This window comes from Saccoglossus kowalevskii, chromosome 2, assembly GCF_978046115.1.
Source record: "Saccoglossus kowalevskii chromosome 2, keSacKowa6.1, whole genome shotgun sequence".
In the NCBI taxonomy this organism is placed as follows: Eukaryota; Metazoa; Hemichordata; class Enteropneusta; family Harrimaniidae; genus Saccoglossus; species Saccoglossus kowalevskii.
The window spans coordinates 21480366-21503579 of record NC_140642.1 but is presented as its reverse complement, the minus strand read 5'-3'; the positions used below and the strand labels follow the sequence as shown (position 1 = coordinate 21503579).

The window sequence follows — 23214 nt, the reverse complement described above, 5'->3', positions numbered from 1 at the left end:
TTAGAGAATTGAAGATATCAACATGAAATGAACAAACCTAAGAGAGGTCTACCCAAGGTACATATACACCAAGTATCAAAGCATTCAGGCTTGTAGTTTTCAAGAAGAAGTCGAAAAAGTAAAACATTGACACAGACGACGACGACGACGGACAATCACTCATATGATAAGCTCCGCTCGACAAAGTCGACCGCGGAGCTAAAAACAGGTAGGGTAGTCAAAGTTTAATGTTTTTGTTTTCTTTTTCTAACATTAATTTACTTTGCACTAACTTACTAATTGACTAACAAAACCATGTTTAATGATATAAGTATTTACAGTTAACTTTTCCAAACTTAGCCAAAATTCTTGATAAAATAATTTCATTCATCTCTGATTATAATCTTTTGTGATTTTGCACCATTTTTTTCATTTCTGACCAAAAAAACGTTTGGGGTAGGCAATAACATCTATATTTGACTATGCAGTGGCTGTCCCTAATTTTGACGAGGTTTCATCATGTATACCAGTATGTCATGTTTGGTGCAACACTTTCAACAATTTTACTCAGAAATGTTACTCACAACTGTTATTTATTAAAATGTTTAATATGCAATAAATAGGAACAATTACAAATTGCTTTACAAGTTCTACACATGGTTTTAACAAATAATAAATTTACACTGATGGGGGTTGCCGTTTTAAATTTTTCAATTTACTTTTAATGTTTTTACTATACATACTGTAAAATACTTTATTTCATAGCTGGAATTAATTTCCAATGAAACAATAATTTTTTGGGTGTTTTGTAAGGAATTTATTTTCACTGATTTTTAAAATACAGGACAAAAGGTAGTGGATTTTTATTTCACTTGGTCATCTCTTTAGTGAAAATAGTGAAAACAAATTCTAAGCGAAAATAAAGTACTTTACAATATGAACACAATTTAGACATTCAGAAAAACCTGTGGATGCCCATTTGAATGTTTTACACATGTCTGGTTTATTAGCATCATATTTACTCATTGAAATATGATTTACCTCTGACCCAGGGACATACTAGTGATACGTTTCATCTGTACGTTTTATTTTACTCTATATCACCATTAATAAAAATGTTATTTTACGATTATTATGGTGTTGATATGGGATATGGGCATATATATTCAAGACCGACTGTATAGGATTACATCCCAGCATGGTGGCCAATTTGCATATGAATGGCAACTAATTATTACTATGTAAATAAGTCAACATTTTCATTAAAATAAACAACATTTGCATATCAGTAACTATCATTTTTTTTTTAAATTCAAGCATGGTGGTACAATGCTTAAAAGGTCATGGGGATAACACATGTAGGTTCTTTCACTCAATGAGGAAACCCATTATAGAAACAAATTCTTCATAGAAATTGACAATTGGCAAATGTGAGGTCAAGGTGTGAGGAAGTGGTATATGCGTACTAAGTTATCAAATACTTTGCAGTCATACCTGTCTCTTTCCCTTCACATCAAATAATGTACATGATTTACAATAAAGAAATAATTATGCTAGAATTAGACATTCACCAACCTGTTGAATCATTTCCATTTGTCAAACCATTAGGCAGGTTATTTAAAACGACTGGCACTGAGGATAATATCTGGTAGATTTCTTTTTTGTCAATGGCACAATCCAGTGGAGTTTTACCAGCAAACATACTGCAAAAAAATATAAACTGTGGTGTTATTATTAACACAATGTCATCAACACAAATATTACTGCATATAAGTATATGAAGGCATTAACATGCATTTGTTCACATTGGTGTTTTTATGCCGTTATATATTTGGAAAATCACTTTCATCTGCCGTGAAATACTCATTCATATTTTCGTACTGACTGATTCCCCAGATTGAAAAAACAAACAAACTGAGGACAGACAATGTAAACTTGATGTGCGTCTTGTAGCGTTTCAGGTAAAATTTTAATTTGTAACTTAATTTAGCACTTTAATGATTTTCAACATAAGAACTCACTGCAAGAGTAATATTAATATAATAAAATATAATATAATATATATTAATAATATTAATATTAGGCACTTATAAAGTCGCTAGCTAAATTTGATGTACATGTATATTTTGTTATGTGTTCCGACATAAACATGAAAGAATTTACACTGGTACAAAATGGCTGATTAATTTTTCAGCAAAAGCACATATTAACATATTATACGTGTTTAATATAAAGAATTTGTGCCTAGTGTACCTAATAATACAGGGATGAATGATGAGGATCATCAATTCCCATGCTAAGGTAAGGAAATAATTAATACGATAATGAAGCCATGACAACTCTGCAACATGACTATGAAATATTTGTCTTTAATTACCCATGGTTTTTTCAAAGCTACATACATATCCACGATTTAAGAATGCCCCTCTTCCCAAGTCATAAAAACATGGTATTCAACGTTATATAAACATGGGTAGTTTTAAAAATAAATTGCTCCGGCCACAGACGAAAAAAAATTTTTTTTATATTTAAGATGCTTTTGTGTATGATAGCAAAAACTATCGGGTATTATTTAAAACTATGGATATAACCAGCAATGTATCAGATAATATCAATATGATAAATGGAACATTATACTTGGCACTTGTGTATTGATGTAAACCACACATTAACTTGTGAACAAAACATTATCATGGCAACATCTGTCGTCAACAGGATAGTAACTGTTCAGCTCACCCTTTATTAGCTTTAGCATGACAATTGGCTTTATTCTTCACCAGTATGTCTACAATGTCTACATCACCTCTCTGTACAGCGTCATGCAGTGGGGTGGCACCATCAGAATTGCTGACATTCACGGATGCTTTATTGTCTGTTGGTAAATCAAATAAACATGAATGAAATGTATAACCAACATACAAATGCATGATAATGCATTTAATATGCACGGGCTTGTTCATGGGGATAAATTAAAAGAACAGAATGAAACACATGTCAACATATGAACTAATTAAAATGAGATTCACTGATATTGCTTAAAGATAGAATGAGGCATCTATACCAGAGTACTAGTAGGCATTTAATATGGTAAATAAATCTTAAAATCAATGAATACCTGTGGCAATATTCACTTTATATGTGGGCTAAGATAACTGCTACAAACAAATGTTAAAACCAACACCAACACAATCTACACATTATGTGACCAGGTATAAATATCTATTAAAACTAACACACGCTTTAATACCAGTATGTACAAATGCTAGCTACTGTACTTGGGGGCATCAATTAAACCCAATTCCCTCCAGCATCCTATTCTGAAGATCAATTTCAAATTTCTTTCTAAGAAAGTAGTTTAAAGGTAGTAGGTATAGATAATTATTTGTCATGTGCAACAGGCTCCTTCAGGTCATTCTAGCCCCCAAGGTATTTAATTTGAAAGCTTAGCCATAAAAGAGGTAGCCAAGCTTGCTCCTTGCAAATAATTGTTGGTCGCCAAACAACTATTTGAGTACAGTACTGGGTCCGGTTACAAAAAAACAGAACACTAACAAAATGAATGGCAAAATTGTCTGTATACTGCAGTGCTCACAAAAATCCCTGTCATTCTTGCACAATGTTAGACTATGATTGTACACTGTACGTTAACGGAATGTATCATTATTACAGTGTGAAAACGTGAAAAAAACCTTATCTTTTTTGAATCACATAGATAGCAGCTTAAGATATTATAATTTTGAACAAGAACACAGAAATTGATAAGAAACTGACACAGAACCTACTAATTTTATGATTGCATACATTTTTTTTGATGGGTTACCATGTTTGCATGATTGGCTGTTAACATAGAATACACAAGAATTCTACTAGTTACAGTACACATTTTAAGGAACAATGTGATTGCATTTAAATTTGACATAAAAACTTATTATTTATAAACTGAAAAATTAGAAGGGAACAACACTGTGATTTGACCATAAAAGCTAATAAAGCATTTCTGCCATAATATATTACTCTCCATTAAAATACATGTATCCTGTAATTTTTCATGTTCACTTTTTGGCTCCTGTTTATATTTTTTATCTTGCCATCATGTATATTTGTTTCCAGGTGAGCCACAGCTTTAATGCAATGTAGAGGGCAGCAGCACCAGTGGATGTTTTTAAAAATACATATTGTACATATGCAAAGTGAACAAAATTATACATGAATTAGTGAATTTGGATTTGTTAAAAATGGGCCTAAATTTGTAAATGCTATGACACTAACATCCATCATGCAAAATCAATGAAAGTATATCTGATTGGTGGTGGGGAATTGTAAAGCCAGTTAAAGCCAGAGTGTAAAAAAAAAGCCCATTGTAAAGTTTTATATTTGTTATTTATATTACTACTCTATTCTGAACAAAACGTCATTCTTAGAATATAGGTAAATCGTAATTATGATATTCTTCCAGCTATGTATTTACTTAAAATGTTTCTCAGCTCAGGAACTTATCAACAACTATGGTGGAGATGTCAGAAACACACAACGAAACAATAAAATTAGAACAATTTAATGTTATGTGCATTGCATCATGGGAAAAATGTGTCAAGTTTGCAAGTTCATTGATATCAGACACATAGAAACATACATGCTGCATTCAAGAAACTAAGATTATGGAATTCCAGCTTCTGACTAGATCTTTCACATAGTGAGTTCAGAATTTTCCGATTCCCATGACAAAGAACACTTTTCTGACAGCGGTGGCATAGCAAGCAAGATTATTCACTACTAGTCTCACAATTTTCTTTTTTGTATCGAGATTATTCAACACCTCAAGATCAAGATATATGATTCAACATTTACTGTTTGAACAATATTTTTTAAATGCACCTAATAATGGTTGATTTAGATCTTTCTGCAATTATAAGTGACACACTTCACCAGTATGCAAAATCTAAGAAGGAGTTACCAACTTACCTAATAAAAATTTTAACATTTCAATGTTAGCATATGAAGCAGCCCAGTGTAAAGGGGTATTTAAACTCTTAGCACCATCTCGAACATTTGCACTAACACCAGCAGCAAGAAGTTGTTGGACTGCAGTAATACTGTAACAGACAATATGGAAAGCCATTATTGAACTGAAAAAAAAAATCCTTTTTTTTGTGTCACAAAGATCTAAATGACCATGCATTGGAAACAATGAGAAACAGTTATTGTTGGGAGATTTAAACATTTATTGCTAAACCATTTATTTTCACTAACATTTAATTTTACTGTTTTGATGTTTTGAGCATTTTCACTGGGTTTTAAGTCACAAACTTGGCAGAGAAACAATGAGCTCTATTACTATTCAACAAATTCACATAGATTTAATTAGCAAATTTCATTTTAATAATTAATTATTCAGTGAATAATTAATGCATTCACAGTAAATGCCATCAAAGCCAGGACATATTAGATAATCCACATAATATTAATAAGACAATGGAAAGAAAATGGGCAACATCAAATATGTAAAATAACTTATTATTATGCAAAAAAATATTAAAAACTTGAAAAGCTTGAAACAAGTTTGTTTCATTTCCGTCATACATTTATTTTTCTTGCAGCCCCAATTAATATAAATAGAAATAATGAAATCTATTTATCTAATTTACATTAATAGGCATAATAATTAATGTTCTTAAGGAATGTATGCAACATAAATTTAACTAATAAAACACAATCCTATTAAAATATTCAATTAACTACTGGGATTAACTTTTTGAGTTTGAATACAGCATTTACTCCAGTAGAAGTGAACATAAACCAAAAATAGCATTTTTTTATATATTCAATAAAAGTAATTTTTGGCTTATGTAGGACTTTACTGTCAACACCCTCTTAATAAAATAAATATTAAATATACCTCTTATTTACAGTAGCATATGAGATAATAATGGAGCATTTACGGCATTGGTATCTCTGTTTTCAGTTATGCTAATTACTAAAACAACAGACGATTACTTTGTGTTATTTATTCAACCATTAACTACCCAGAAGGACTGTTGCAAGCTTCACAGGGATCATCATGACGACAACTATTTAAACCCTGGATTTAAATTGCAAGAGGTAATTAAAACAAAGCACAAATTATTTGGATTTGCAATCAGGCAGCTGTAACATGCAATACAGGTTGTAGATGACCTATCCTCACAGCTGTACATTATGGTAAACATGAATATATGCAATTGGTCAGATACTAGTCTATCCCAGTCTGTACTCTGCTCAGCCCACAATTATATTTACTGTGTTGCCCTGCTGCTTACTACTGTAAAACAGTTACTAGAAACCGCGTGTACAATGACTAATTTTCACTGGGTTTAAATTTCGCTGATCTATCATTCCAGGCATATTCAGTGGGTTTTAAATTCAGTTTTATCATTTAGATAATGTGTTCTATGCTGAATTTTACATATTCACTGGGTTTTAATTAAGGGCATTTTCCAGTCAGCGAAATAAGAAAAATTAAAACCCCGTGAATAATTAACCCTTTTACAGTATTCTGTAATTTTTACTACCGGTATAACACAACATTGTTCATATTTGGACATTGACATACTTCATTGACATACCTATTAGACAAAAATAAATTATTTTATTTCATTCAACATGCATAACATTGGTGTAGGTTCATGACATAAAAATAATAGTATAAACAAACAAAACAAGCCATTGAAAAATGTCACAGTCCCCTCTGTTCTTGTACATTAATACATGTACATGACAAATAAAATATTTTGATCAAGTGCATGTCTGGTACACTGAAATAATTACTTTGTCTGCCAGACAACATGTGTTAGTTTCTAATGTCTACGGTATGTTGGCAAAATGTAAAACATATATTGGAATTTCAGATTATAGTGCATTTTGGGATAGTTATGCCACATTGTGGGAGCTGACATGCTTTTTAATTTTTGGAGATGTGTTTATTTGGTCATAACTATCTCACAATACTCTATGATTTGGAATTGTCATATGGTCTATGGCAGCTAGTCAACATCTTGGATTGTATTGCGACACAAATCAATTGTTCTTGAATGCTAGAACACAATTGTCTGTAAACCAAAATTCAATCTAATTAGACAGCTTAATATAAGCAGAAATATGCACACACAAAAAATGTCAACCATCGACCATCTTGGATTGAATTGTAACACAAATAAACTTTCGCTGATGTGCTAGAACAAAATTTTCTATGAACTATGTTTGGACCTAATTTGACTGCATGAAATACAAGTAGAATTGTGCAAAAGACTAAAATTGATGATTTTCGTCAAACAAAATGGCTGTTGGTCAGCCATATTGCATAAAATCGCAACAAAATCAACTTTCATCTTTGTGAAATAATACACTGGCTCTGTACTAAATCTGAAAAAATTTAGTAATTGTATTCTCAAGTTACAGTAAAAATGAACAAAAGTATTTTGGGCAAACAAAATAAATGCCAGTCAGCCAATTTCAATTTTTTTTAAAAATAATGTATGTGCCTCAGTATGCCAACAGGTGTTGCTCTTATTCCAAGTTTGAACAAAATCTTCCAGCATAACTTGGAGATTATACAATGTCATATAAAATTAGGTTATTTTTTTCGTCAAATATCAGTTGGACATTTTGTATCTGAACAGAAAAAACCCATCAATCATTTACTAAGTTTGGAGAAAAACTATCGATGAACTACTGGGATAATGCAACAGACAGATGAACAGAACCTTGTCTATAAGCCCCCTGACCATAGTCATAGTCAGGGCTAAAAATACATTTTACATTTTGTTTTTGATCAACATACACCAATAAGCACATGTACATTACAGGGCTGTGTAATATTCCTTTTGCACCATTCAAGGATAACCAAAATATGTAGTATCATCCCAAATTATACCGTACACCTAATGCATATTACTGGTATATCATGACAATGTTATGGGTTGTTCATTATGCGAGATGGACACATGATGCATCTGGAAATCAAAATTTGTAACAAAGTTACTTACATAACCAACATTTAATCAATCAATCAATCAAGCTAGTTTAATTTATTTATTGGCATGTTGTGATGTTGATGTTTACTTAATCAATAATAATCTCAAAAATAAATTGAAATGAAATTGAAATACTGCTTTAAATAACAGTGGTTCATAGGCGTAGGTTTTGTTTTGTAAATGATAAACCAACATCTTATATGGATTCCAGAGAAATCAAAATTGGGAAATCTGATTGTTTACTCAATTAACCCTTTGAACAGATTTTCTTCCCACCAAAACATTAATGCAACATTTTGCACACTTTTATATATTTTTGAAATCATATCTTTATTACTATCAGATCAAAAGAACATAATTTTTCCCATTGACCACAGGTCTTTAACAACATTTTAGAACACACATTATATGGATGACAAAAGTTGACTATTCAACCTACACAGACAGACACAGTGAATCCCAATGAGTGGTTTTCCACTGAATGAAAGCCAACTACAAATTCTCTAATGCCCGCTGTTGTATTTCTCATCAGTATGTCATTTTAAAAGGAACACATCACAACTTTTCTTTATCCCAATATATTGTTACTACCTTACTTTGACTACTGTAAAATGCTTTATTTTAACTTGGATTTTGTTTTTGCTATTTCCACTGAAGGATTGATTCAGTCAAAATAAAAACCCAACCTTCAGCGAAAATAAAGTATTTTACAGTATCTTAAGGAATACTAACTAACAGTAAAGCAAGTATTATACATTGAATTGCTTTGATAGGGCATTTACTTACCCATAAAGAACTGTAAAACCATTTATTTTCACTGACATTTAATTTCACTATTTTGATGTTTTGAGCCTATTCACTGTGTTTTAATTTCACGAATTTGTCAAAGAAACAATGAGTTTTATTGTTATTTTACATGTTCACGTAGATTTAATTTAGCGGATTTTACTTATCAAAGAAAATAGCAAAATTAAAACCCTATAAATAATTAATACATATACAGTATATGGGCTAGTACAATCTAACAGAAAACAAGCAGCCTGTCGGCTGAGATAGCTCCGCTGTTAGCAATGCACATTTCAATTAAAGAACAGAAGATATCATTAGAAAATGAACAAATCTGAGAGAGGTCCACATGTAGTACCTATATGTATAATATATCAAAGCAATTGGACTTGTGGTTTTCAACAAGAAGTCGAAAATATCACTTTTTACCAAAAATTACAAAAATATTCATCAAAATTAGAGAATTAAAGATATCATTACAAAATATATAAATCTGAAAGAGGTCCACATGTAGTACCTATATATGTAATATCAAAACAATTGGAATTGCGGTTTTTAACAAGAAGTCGAAAATATCACTTTTTACCAAAAATGACAAAAATATTCACCAACATTAGAGAATTAAAGATATCATTACAAAATAAACAAATCTGAGAGAGGTCCACATGTAATACCTATATATGTAATATCAAAGCAATTGGACTTGCGGCTTTTAACAAGAAGTTGAAAATATCACTTTTTACCAAAAATGACAAAAATATTCACCAAAATCAGAGAATTGAAGATATCATCATGAAATGAACAAATCTGAGAGAGGTCTACCCAAGGTACACATACACCAAGTATCAAAGCATTCAGGCTTGTAGTTTTCAAGAAGAAGTCGAAAAAGTAAAACATTGACACGGACAAAATCGACAGCGGAGCTAACAGCGGAGCTAAAAATAGAGCATGTACACATTTTGTGGTAAAGTTTAGACAACATTTATTTTGCATATAAGCCTATTTCATTTATCCAGTCAAGCCTTATTTTCGTTTAGCTTTCTCAATGAGTAGCTCAAGTTTCTCAGTAAAATTTGCCAATCTGAAAAAAGATTTCTCTTATTTTAGGCACAATGTATTCAATACACCTGATTCAGGATATAATAATTAAGAGGAATCAAAATTTCTGAATGCAAAATTTCCTGAGGAAAAACTTTTCCATATGCGTATTAAGTAGAGACCCACCTTCCCTGGAAATATGACAATCTCCCCCAAAAAGGGACTTTCAGTGGGTTACAATCACTCAACAGGTTAAAATTTGGAGCATTTAGAAAGAATTGTATTCATACAGCATGGACATAACTCACTCTGATTTGGCGACAGCTTGTAACATCACTCCATGGTACACACTTTTCACTTGCATGCTATCTGCTAAATCATACGCTGTGTTGCCATGCTCATCCTTAATACTGGCATCAGTACCTGCTGCTAGCAAAGCACGGGCTACGTCTGCATGGCCTTGCTAATAAAAATAAGAACACCACAAAACAAATTAAAAATAACATAGTATCCCAGCAATAAGACCTCTAATCGCTGCAACATGACAATTCAAAACAATATATTCCCTAACACATTAACAGGCTTGAATCATGCTAGCAGGTGTCATGCTGATAAAATAAGTACATTAGTTTTGCTCCAATTTAGAGTCTGGATTATGTAATTTCTAAATTAGTATTTCACTTTAAAAAAAAAATCCCTACCAGACTCTACAAATAACTTGATGTGGCTGCTTGGGCCACAGCTCTGTCGCGGCAGAGGGGTGTGCTGTGTAAAGCCAAAGTAAAACAACGCAGTGCTAACCAGGATGGGGCTTGTATTAAACATTTTGTAATTTTTGTATGGGGTTACTTTGATTATATTCAGTGTGGTGTTTACAAAAATTCAATGTTTTAAATACTGGGGCTCAATGCATCATGAACCTCTATGGATGCTTATCACCGGTAGTATAATAGTGTTGTTATACACCGGCCACAGCTGGTGTTCCACAATCATGCCTGGGCATGTGCATATGATAGACGGAATTCTCTTCTTGTTTTTTTTTAGGGGTAATACCCAATATATTGCTTACAATTTCACCTGTGTTTACCTTTGATGACAAGTGGAGGGCTGTACCATAATCCGGATTTACGTGGTTCAACACTTCTAAAACTGTTATTCCTCCTATTTGGTTTTCGCCTGTATGAGAACGGAAAGAAATTAAAATTGTCACACAAAACCAGAAGTTTGAAAGTATTCTAAATTACGTAGTTAGCATTGTAAATTATAAAATACCATTACAGTTTCTCAATGAATCGATGTCAAAAATATATATTATTATTATTTTATATGGCAGACATTCATGTCTCGGCCGATAACGTTGCTAACGTGACGTGTACTGTGCTGGGCAATGTGACTGTCTAGTGGAAATATTTACTCACATTCGGCAGCGGTCGTGATAAGTGAACGTACGATGTCTGTTCTTCCATGGGTAACTGCGGCATGTAAACTTTCCACTGCCTCTTTTAACATCGACATGTTTCAGTCGCGTAAAAACACTATTGTATTCCTTTCCAGCCTACCACTACTTTCCTTTTTTATTTGCCGAGTTGACGAGTTGGCAGTGTTTTGTGTCAGGGGTTACGACGCATGTCTGTTTTACTAATTGGAGACAAATGACCTAACTTTTCGCGTATAAATATCGCTGCGCAGACAATATAATTCGACTAGTTTTAATTTTATTATCGCAATTAGTGATATAAAAAAGAAGGCTAATTATTTAAAAACTCTGTATTATCCTTCAGTTGGCTGTAAACACGTTAAATCTTAATCCTAATCTGTGAACTACTTTCAACTTAGGTAATGATTAAAGGGTCAAACATTTGTAATTGGGCAACGAGGAAGGTCATTTGTGGCTGTAAACGTGCGAATTTGAGGTAGCGATTTTGTCTTTTCATTTTCTTACTGAAGAATATTTACCATGAGTATTTTTGTGCGGATGACACAGACCCTTGGCAGACAACGTCTATTGTCTCACAGATTCTACTGCATTGCAGCAAGTGGATCAAAAGAACACATAGAAGGACTGGTCAAGAAGGACCCGATTGTTGTTTTCATGAAAGGGGTCCCCGAAAAACCTATGTGTGGTTTCAGCAACGCTGTTGTCCAAATTCTAAGAATGCACGGCGTTGATAAATATGCCAGTTACAATGTCCTGGAAGATGAAGATCTCAGGCAAGGTAAACATCCTTTACTTATGGACTTCTGAGGAATACCGGCGACACCAACTTTTTTTTATTGATAATTAATAAGTACCCACATTTTGCAAGTTATTATTACTAATAATTTGTGAATATTTTAAAAAGCAGAAAATAATAATCATTAATTGCAGACCGAAACGATATATCCCTTGATTATTTTCATGCTGAAATTTTGGTGTAACATTTTTATTTCGAAATCTTTGTTCATTTTGGGGGAAATAAACATAATTTCTCATTGCCTACAGGTGACAAAAGTTGTCTTGGCATTTGGTGATGTGCTAATTTTGTCAAAACGTACAATTATACCTAAAACGGTGGTCATCACCAAAACTGGTCAAGGGTACCATGTTGTGGTGTATAAAACATGCATAAAATACATGTAAAGGAATTTAGAACTGTGCATGACAACCTCTGTCCTCAAATCAAAAAACAATAGAATTTAGAAAGTTGATTTTGTTGTTTATAAATTATGAGCTGTGATGAAATTGTTCACACTAATGCTGGGTTTGTATATCCATTGAACTTTGCATTTATTCAAAATATTAATCTATACTTTCTGATTTTTTCAGGAATAAAAGATTTTTCAAATTGGCCGACGATTCCTCAAGTTTACATGAATAGCGAATTTGTTGGAGGATGTGATATATTAATCCAAATGCATCAAGAAGGTGAACTTATTGAAGAACTTAAAAAACTAGGAATTAGATCGGTGTTACTGGACGCAGACAACAATAAAGAATAATCAGTTTTATAAGAAATCCAGTGTTTTTGTTGTTGTATTATTCTGCTTTTGTTGCATGTTCAAACTGAGTTATTGTGAACAATTTCAGATAACAACTGTCAGTTTCCATCACTCTGAGAAAACGTGCATAAAGCTTTTTTTCTGTGTGCATTTTGTTATGCACATGGTGCAGTATTGGTACTATATGTACCATATTATGGTATTAGAAGTCACAGCATCTCTAAAAGAAGAATTGCACATAAACCAAAACTTGCATTTATTGTATAGTACCGTAAATCATTAAGATAACATATTTTGACAATAGACGCATGTGCTACTAATACATATAGAATAAGATGTGAATTAGTTGTTTTAAAGTGAATTTCTGGATTGCAGTCTGTCTTAGTACCGGTAGATTATTTTGACCTGCTGCTCTCTTGTCTGGTATTATGTTGAGATTGGATGACAGCTGCAAACAAGTTATTACTTTATGGCGAAGAGTAATTTATTGGTGTAATTTAACTTTTGTCGATATCTGCTATTAAATTAATATTTTTTATAACATTGTCTTGGGCATTGTTATGAATTTTCAATTAGAGTCTTATTTTTAATGTGTGTGAATATGGAAACATAATAAAATTCTCAATATTTTGAGATACTATTATGTGGAAGTACTGAGTGGAATAGGAGTGTAATACCTCAAGTATTGTTAACATTTCAGTATTGTTAACATTAGCTGCCAGTTCTTTAGTCCACATAGATGAGACAATGCATCAAAAATGCTGCTATTCTGGCATTTTAATAACAAATATTTGTAAAAAAATATTTATCGAGCCCAAAGTGATGCTGGGTTATCACTGATTATCAAGTTGGAATTAATTAAAATTAATTCTAGGTTGGTGTGGTGGACACCATATCTGCTGCTTACAAAATTGGTTTTCTAATTGTATTAGAAACACAAGAAAGTGTGTGTGTACTAACCAGGAAGTTTTTAGGATACTTACTGGATTAAATCGTATTGATTTTAGCTTAATACAGAATTGTGTGCATTGTCCCATGTCAATTTTTTTATAAACTTTTTAAAACTACTGTTTTCTCTATTTTGTACATATGTTCCTTGGGTGGACCTCTATGATATTTGATCATTTTGTGACAATATCTTCAATTCTCTATTCTTAGTGAATATTATTGTTAAAAGTACAGAACATTATCAACTTTGTTTTTGGGAAGACAGTGGGGCTATTTCAACCATTAGGTCACTTGTTTTTCAAATGACTTTTTGAAAACTACTAACTCTATTGCTCTTACACTTAGTACCTGTTGGGTTTCAGTGCGCAACATTTGGCGGCACATACCTATACAGCCATAAAGTTAAAGGGGGGGGGGGGGTTGTTGTTCCTGTATGTTTAATTGTGCGGATTTCACAGATTATAATTGTTTGTTGTAGAGGTATGCTTTTGTTTTCCTGAAATTGGTAATACATTACAGTAAATTGAAACCTGAAGTATTTGAGTCAAGTTCCAGTGTTAACTTTGCAGTAATTTTTGACTCCCGTGTGCGAAGCACAAAAGAGGGAGTCTTTGCAGTTACCCTGTCTGTATGTATGTATGTATGTCACTTTTTTTGTTCCACCGTTATCTCAAGAACCACTAATCAAATTTTGGTGAAACTTGGTACATAGATGCTCTGGGATAATGCGCAAAGTTAGGATTTGGTAAAACCATGAATATTAATTACCTAATTTGCATGGTAATTAGCTGATTTTTAGCTGTTCCACTGATATTTGAAGAACCACTCATTGGATTTTGGTGAAACTTGGCACATGGGTGCCCAGAACTAATGCGCAGATTTGATTAGTTTTGGGTATAAATCTATGAATATTAATTACTTAATTTGCATGATAATTAACTGATTTTAAGCTGTTCTATAACTGTTCCACTGATATTTGAAGAACCACTCATTGGATTTTGATGAAACTTGGCACATGGATGCTCTGAACTAATGCGCAGATTTTATTAGTTTTGGGTAAAAATCTGTTTATATTAATTACCTAATTTGCATAATGATTAATCAAATTTCGGCTTTTCCACTGATATCTCAAGTACTAATCATAACATATCAATAAAAATTGGTACATAGATGTCATATGACACTGCACAGACCTGATAGTTTTTAGGGTAATATCAGTACATATTAATTACTTAATTTGCATAATTAATTTTCAGCTTTTGATATTTCAAGTAGTAATGATCACGTTTCAATGAAACTTGGTATATAGTTACTGGAGGACTGTGCAGAGACCTAATTAGTTTTTGGGGAAATATTTGTGCATATTAATCACCTTATTAGCATAATTAGTTAATTTTCAGCTTTTCACCTGATATCTCAAGTACTAATCATCACATTTCAATGAGACTTGCGACATAGATCTAGGAATATGCAGAGACCTGATTAATTTTCAGATAAATTACTATTAATTACCTAATTTACATAATTAGTTATTTTTTTGCGGTTCTATGGCTGTTGCACTGATGTCTAAAAAAAACACTCAATGGATTTTAATGAAACTTTTAAAGAGTACCCATCACATTTCAATGAACCTAGGACTATACACCATATTAGTTTTTGGTAAATATTTATGCTTCTTAATCACCTAATTAACATAATTAATACTGATATCTCAAGTATTGATCATCACATTTGAATAAAACTTGGTACATAAATGCTCTAGGACAATAGACAGGCCTGATTAATTTTGGGTTAAAATCTGTTCATATTAATTTTCTGATTAGCATAATAATTAATAATTTTTTGGTTCTAATCACATTTCAATGAAACTTGGTACATTGTGCAGACCTTATTAGTTTTACACCTAAATCTGTTCATATTAGTTACCTTATTTGCATTATTAGTTTTCTGCGTTTCCATCAATATCTCAAGTTCAAGTAATTTTGAATTATTTTTTATTGTGTCTCCAATACTCTCAGCAAACGGGAGTTCTTTCTAAGCTTCCTTTGATTAAGACATCATTTTCCTTGTACTGAATATTAAAAACACAAAACATATTAGCTACTGTTAGAAGTTATAAATTAACGTTGATAATTAACCTGTGGGGGCTAAGTGAATTTGATGTGTTGTTTAAAATTAATTAATCTAATATTATAACTTTATATAGAGCGAAGCTACTTAAATGAAACCAGAGACACAAACAAATATACTAAATTTGTACAACCCAATCATGCTTTTTAGTCCCTGTTCAGAAGCAGTGTGATGTGAATGTGGTTCTCGTGCCATATCTCTGACTTGCTTTGACTGATTTCGTTCAAATTTTCAATATTCATTATACATCATGTCATAGATATACAGATATATTGGTTTGACGTTCCTATTCAAAATCATCAAATATCAAGCGTTTCTGGCATTTACCGGTATGGATGGATTTCGTTCAAACTTATAACATACATTAGACATTACGGGCTCCTAATGCACGTCATTTTATTTTTCAGATCGGATTCAAAATGGCTGACTGGTGGCTATTTTGTTTTAATGATTGGGCTTCCAGAGCCATATCTCCGACATGCTTTGACTGATTATGTTCAAATTTTATATATTCGTTATACACCATGTTATAGATATATACATGTATTCAAAATGGCTGATTTTGTTTTAATTAATGCTGTTCCAGAGCAATATCTCTCAATATGGACAAGTACTTGTTTGATGATCAGATACAAATGTCAATCATTTTAATGTTAAAAAATCATATTCCTGACATGGTTATATTCCAGCTATATTACTATGAACAAAACTATATATCTTAAATTTGATAACTAACGGGGACTGTGCCATGCATGGCTTGTTAAAAAAAGATTTGTGATGTATAATAATTTCCATGGTAATTAAGTTGTATCATTTACTCCCCCCCCCCCTCTTATCATTACATGTAAATTAGTATCATCACAAATATACACAAAAAATCACTTGTATAATACTTCCAATAATGGGCTGGGTAGGGGTGTATATTTCTTTCTTCGACGCGGTCTACTGCTACCCCCCCCCCCCCAAGTTACACGGCGTCTGGCGCCTGTCTGCGGGTATGCATGGTGAAGTGCGGACGCGCAAAGATAGGGTTGGAGAATTTTGCATAAGAATGACTCCACGATTTTCCGCCTTCCATCCCAATGCGTGACATTGTTACGTTTACGCTCGGTGCAATGTTATGACTGTGCTGTGGTGTCGCAGGTGAGACATGGTTCGATTTAGACCACGTCGATTCGTGGTGTCTGGAACACTCGTAGTATGTGCGTTGTTAATGCTCAGGTCGATTTTGTTAGTTGGCGAAGTAAAGCCAGAAGAAATCGGTCATCGATACGACAGATTACAGGTAAAGTCTTTGAATACGCACACTGGCTTGAAGTGGCCAGTGTGCGGCGATGTTCAAAATGGCGACCTTCGCAACATTTCAATATAAATAATGTACATTTCATGTTGCTTTTCATGTGGCGATACTCGTTTTCACACTTATTGCTGCGCATGTTATACACATGCACATAGAACTGATTCGGACAAAACACATGAGAATGTAAATGGTAGAATAGCAGACATTCGTATATTCATGACCTAGTGTTCTGGTTGACCCCTATTATTTGTCAGTGTATGTGCGATGCGTGAGACCACAAAAAAGGTGGAATTGCTGCAATGCACTTGGAAAAAAACTCACAAGACCATCTATTCTCATGTGTGTGTGTGTGTGGTGGGGGATGATCGGGTGGCTATTCTATTCTATTCTATTCTATTCTATTCTATGACACGTCATCTTTACTTTCCTCTGCCCTCTAGAAACAGCTGTCTCCGAGCTTCGACATCAAACTCGTGAAACCAGGTTCCGTGTCTCTGGGAAACGTCTTCAAGTCCAGAGTCTTGGGGAACTACGAGAACCTGCCGCCTTCGCAGGAGGGGAGAACAGGCCCGGGGGAGTATGCAAAGGCGGTGAAAACCACCCCTGATGAACAGAAACAAGTAGATCGTTCCATCAACGAGTATGGATTCAATCAGTACGTCAGTGATAAGATATCTCTGGACAGGACCATAAAGGACTTGAGGGAAGAACAGTGAGTAATGATAATAATTAGGGGTTCCCAATTTTGGTAAGTGGGGATAGTGTTGTGGTTGAAAAGTATAATGTAAAAGAATTGCTACAATTGTGATCACCAGGTGTGTGCGAGTATTTTTAGTAAACCAATTCTCTCTTTTCACTTCTTATTTAACACATACTATCTCTCGGAGTAACAAATGCAGACATTAAAATAACCCTTGTCAGTTATTTTTTTAAACATATACAGTGTTCACACTAGAAAAGGTTACTCCGGCGTAAATTTCGCCCGGTACGGTGTTCACATTTGTTTTTTCACCCCCTGCTTTACGCCGCCCACGTAACTTAGGCCGACCATGGAGCTAAAATCTTATTTTAGCTCCATGGGCCGACGTAAAGATGTGTAAAGCTGTAATAGCTGTAACTTTCATCTTTTTTGTCTCTGACTTTTATTTTTAATTTAAATCACTTGGAAGTTTGGAATGTTGGCACCCTGGTCTCCACGGGGCGCCATCTAATTGAAATTCAGTTTTGTCAAGCGAACCTCAGGAATTACGGTACAAGATGACAACTTTGAATTTGATACGCTATTTTCTCGAATGACTTGTTTATTTGCGTATATGTTAGGTGTAAATATTGGCATTACCCAGAATCCTTGCCCGCCGTTGGAGTCATCATTGTCTTCCATAACGAAGGATGGTCAACGTTGCTAAGAACTGTGCACAGTTTGTTCAATAGGACGCCACCAACGTTACTTCACGAAGTTGTTCTGGTGGATGACTTCAGTAACAAAGGTAAGATCTGTTTGATACAGAAGCACCACAATTCGCTCAGCATGATATGAAGACACCCCCACCAAACCAGAAAATCCGATCAATGAGCACGCTGGCTCAATAAATACTATTGACCAGACCAACACTTAAAGCGCGGTGGTTGTCGCGCTGCACATGTGCGACATTTGTGTTGATAAACATTGATTTTCCCACAATCCAATGCGTTGATACCTTCCAATCACCTAAAAAGTATCTAATTGAAGCTTGGAAATGTCTCAATTTGTACTCGATGATCTGCGCAACAGTCAAAGTCGCCATCTTTGTTTATAATAGACCCATATATCTCGCGCATGCGTGGCGCGACGACTACTGCCCTTTAAACTCCACCTCAAAACAATCTGCATGTAAGGGAAGAATATTAATTTAAAATTGATTCACTTCTTTTTCACAGAGCACTTACGTGAAAGATTAGAAGAATACGTAAAAGAGCCGCGTTTTCTTGGTAAAATAAAACTTGTTCGCAACGCAAAACGCGAAGGTCTGATCCGTACACGTACGGTGGGCGCGATACATTCAACAGCCGATGTCCTAGTATGGCTCGACGCACACTGTGAAGTTGGAATCAACTGGTTACCCCCGCTGTTGTCGCCTATTGCTCAGAATAGGTAAGTACGTAACTTGACGTACGTACGTAATAAAAGAAACTCTGCAAGTGTATTTCCGTGCATTTGAGACGCCACAAGATGTTAACTATTCAGTCACAATCTGTTTATTCACAGGACGACCGTAACTGTCCCAATTATCGATGTCATCGACAATATGGACTACACAATGAGGTCACAGGGCTCGGGAGAGCTATCCCGAGGTGGATTTGATTGGAGTTTATATTGGAAGCATCTGCCAATGAGCAAGGAGGAAACAAGAAAACGAAGCCTTTCCAGTGAGCCATATCGGTAATTTTGTAAATACAGTATAATTGGCACACAAATGTAAAATATACACTAATTTTAAAGTAGCTAATTCGGTTATGGTCAAAAGTTCAACTTTACGTCATTTGTAGGTCACCTGCTATGGCTGGCGGGTTGTTTGCAATGGCAAGGGATTACTTCTTCGAACTCGGCGCTTACGATCCTGGCCTGGAAGTCTGGGGAGGTGAAAATTTCGAACTTTCCTTCAAGGTAGTTTTTTTTTATTAATAATTGTCTCACAAAAAGTTGCTTTGAAAGAGTTGTATCGCCGGCAGCTGTTATTGTGTGAGCAGTTTACTATACTGTCAATATAGTAGATAGAACATTATGCAACGAATTTCCTAATCTAATTATATTTCCTTCGCAAAATAGATTTGGCAATGTGGTGGATCCATGCTGTGGGTGCCGTGTTCACATGTAGGGCACGTCTATCGTATACTTGGTAAAGTTCCCTACCGTGCTCCCAATGCCACTATGACGCAGTGGTCGCTCAGGGTAAGAGTTGTCATCGCTGTATTTCAGTTGTAATAAGTGTACTAGTATATCCGAGCTCTCGTAAATGTTGGTGCTAAATTTTTGCTAATTTTTATGCATTTTTCTATAATTTGTTTAATTTTGGACCAGATAAACATAATTATACATATATTAATCAACATTTTAAACAATATATAGAAACAAATACACTGGTTTATTTTGTGAATGTGACAAAGATTGACATCGGCGGTCTAAGTTCAGTGACTGTAATATTTTATCCTGATTATAGAATTACAGACGTGTTGTCGAAGTGTGGATGGACGACTATAAAGAATTCTTTTATCGCAGTAAACCCGAATCTCAACTTTTACATTTTGGCGATATCAGCAAACAACTAGAATTTAAAACTAAACACAATTGCAAAAACTTTGATTGGTTCATGAAAGAAGTGGCTCCAGACCTTCTTGCAGTTTATCCCGTCCCTGCAGCAAATCAAGCCTGGGGAGAAGTAAGTCGGCGCTTTTATCGATCTACACTTTTATAAAATCAGAATAAATCTGTGTAGCATTTTGACTTTAGCACCAATGAAATTATTATTATAATATCGATTACTATGAAAAGTTATTATTGTTTTGCTTTTTTTACCCGAACTATTTCTTGACACAAAGAAAAAGTTAACATTAACGCTAATATTTTATCCGTAGTCGTCGTTCAATGAAAATATTTTTTTCTGAGAGATAATAATATATAATATCATGTCATATACCAATAGATGCACCATCAAACAAATTTGATAGCATAAGATTTAAAATTAAAAAAATACAATTAACTGTGTTGAATCTCCATTTCAGATTAAGTCCAATACTAATAAAGTATGCGTGGATACGATGGGAAATAGGGAAGGTGGTACCATTGGTATCTCTGGTTGCCATGGACAGGGAGGAAACCAACTGTTTCGAATCACAGAGGATCACGAATTCCGAATTCACGAACTTTGTTTGTACGAGATATATTCCGAGGTGAAATTACGTCGGTGCGATGGAAAGTTCAAATACTCGTGGTTTTTTGATGAGGTACAGTGTGCTCAATTTGTAATGTGTACTAATTTTAACTCGTCATTTTCTAAAAACCGCCAAGCTAATAATTTTTCGGTTGCTTAAATTGTATCGGATAAAATAGGCTTCAAATCTTACGATCATGCCAAAGCATCTCACATTTAAGCAGCTGAACACTTGTATTCAACATTGTTCATATACATCTGTATTCAAGTTCGTTGTTCTCAGTACATGTATATGTATAACGATATTGTTTAACATATTAATTTGCATATTTTTTCTAAATATCAGACTATATCAGTAAAATAAGAACTCTGTTTTTGTCTAATGTCAACATTCCAATCATTGTGTCATCGTACCACCTCCTTGTCTGACGTGATGTCGGTACGTCGTGGCCATATACACTGTAAAACACGTCTTTTTAGCTAGCAGGGTATTTTTAGCTAATTTAGCTAATCCGTCTTTTCGCTAAAGTTCAAGATGTTGCTAATTTAAGTGAAGTATATTCCCACATTGATATTGTGGGGACACTAAAGCTAAATTAAGATTCTGTCAATTCATGCCTTGAGTCAAATTCGCTAAACTGTTATGTAACTTCTGTTGTGAAGATTGGTTAAAGCTGTCTCAGCACGTCTCAGCACAGTATTGGTGTGGAAAGATAGCCAACCTGCAGCGTCAACGGTGTCATTGTTTACAAGCAAGCGCCTACCCATGAGCCTTTGCGTTCTTAGCTTGGGCTCTATTCCAGCGCATGCGCAGGTGACGACCCTCCCACTTTAATTTGGCTACTATTACGGCATTATAACATTATAAAACGTCCTGGGTTGCTGCAAACAACTATATTATGGCGAAGAATGATTCCAGCTACGAATTCTAATTTCCGAAGTGTATTTACTAACGTTTGTCTTGTGTTTTCCGTTTCAGTCCAAAGGATGGATATCACTGAAGGATAAAAACTTGTGCCTCGAATTAAACTCTAATCTACGGCGATTATCCATGAAGAAATGCGACATATCTAATGGATTACAAAAGTGGATTATAAACAATCAATTAAAGATTTCCTGACATCTACATCATTTGTTTTATTTTATGACAAATTGTTTATTTTTTTATTATTTTCTGTCTATGCAAAACGTACCAGCGGCAATCATTTATCCGTTTTCTGTTCGAAGTTGTTTTTGTTGATGCTGAGCAGTGGGTTGTGATGTGATTGGCTGAAAGTAGGCGCATTGTTTGAAATGCAGATGATACTGCAAATGCATTGTAGGCTGGAGTTTATGTCGCGAGAGTAAAAGAAAAAAAGTATCGAGCCGCACCGAAGCTACGTACATGACGTATTTTTATTCCAGACGACAGCGGGCGCCGCATCGAAGCTACGTACATTACCTACTGTTATCTAGGGCGACAGTGGACGACCAAAATAACCTATTTACATATATCTGAAATGTACCAACGATTACTATTTTTTCAGGCAACATTTCGAGTCAGGCAGCTGGCAAACTATTTGGATGTGTTGTTTTCCGAATCATTTGTTACAGTATTTTTGAGAAACCAGGTGACGTGTTACGTTTCTCTACAGCAATAATTAATATATACACACGCTTAAACAGACTCTGTTCATCCTTGATGATTTTGTACTGTACCTGACTGTTTTTTACACTTACAAATAAAGTGTCAAATGACGTGATCTCTACTTGTTGTTCTTGTCTGATACTGATTGTTGTCAAAAGTGACCCTCGAACTGCCCTGTTAATCAGTTGCCCGAGATGATAGTGCCCCTATTTGCCCAATATTTCCGATGTGGTGGTGAAAGGGTACATTGACAAGCGCAATGTGTGTTTTTTTCTCTGTCAGACGTAAAGTTATATTTTTTTCGAGATTTGAATATCTCATTACCACATAGGTATGTATCAAGCAGTGTATGGTATTTTTGATAAATAGCGCCACCATCGCGAGATATGTGTCCTGAATGTTAGATCAACTATTGGCAACTTGAAAGACTTGAACTACGTCATACAAGTTCATTTCCATAACCCACCGAGTGCCCACTATAAAATGAATAGGGGTTTCCATGCTACGTAC

The 23214-nt window shown here is 34.2% G+C and overlaps 3 protein-coding genes across 3 annotated transcripts in view; 2 read left to right on the top strand and 1 right to left on the bottom strand.

Annotated features, from left to right (window-relative positions):
• LOC144363547 (uncharacterized) overlaps positions 1–11431 on the bottom strand; it is a 28634-nt gene extending 17203 nt beyond the window's left edge. Inside the window, exons 1-6 of the mRNA XM_085492830.1 lie at positions 11231–11431; positions 10900–10988; positions 10121–10275; positions 4942–5072; positions 2716–2851; positions 1555–1682 (exon numbers count right to left, since the gene is read on the bottom strand). Of these exons, the coding sequence (XP_085348956.1) occupies positions 1555–1682; positions 2716–2851; positions 4942–5072; positions 10121–10275; positions 10900–10988; positions 11231–11327 (736 nt within the window). The 5' untranslated portion in view covers positions 11328–11431. The remainder of the gene's footprint in view (positions 1–1554; positions 1683–2715; positions 2852–4941; positions 5073–10120; positions 10276–10899; positions 10989–11230) is intronic.
• Positions 11432–11651: 220 nt separating this feature from the next.
• Positions 11652–13363, top strand: LOC100367182 (glutaredoxin-related protein 5, mitochondrial-like). Its single transcript, XM_085505283.1, has 3 exons — positions 11652–11725; positions 11829–12028; positions 12619–13363. Exons 1-3 carry the CDS (start codon positions 11652–11654, stop codon positions 12789–12791), a joined length of 447 nt encoding a protein of 148 aa, XP_085361409.1. The 3' UTR covers positions 12792–13363.
• A 3509-nt stretch (positions 13364–16872) lies between these two features.
• LOC100367329 (N-acetylgalactosaminyltransferase 7) lies at positions 16873–22819 on the top strand. Its single transcript, XM_002740399.4, has 10 exons — positions 16873–17154; positions 17610–17881; positions 18490–18656; positions 19087–19300; positions 19415–19588; positions 19696–19813; positions 19976–20098; positions 20367–20585; positions 20929–21150; positions 22057–22819. Exons 1-10 carry the CDS (start codon positions 17020–17022, stop codon positions 22195–22197), a joined length of 1785 nt encoding a protein of 594 aa, XP_002740445.2. The 5' UTR covers positions 16873–17019; the 3' UTR covers positions 22198–22819.
• The last annotated feature ends 395 nt before the right edge of the window (positions 22820–23214 follow it).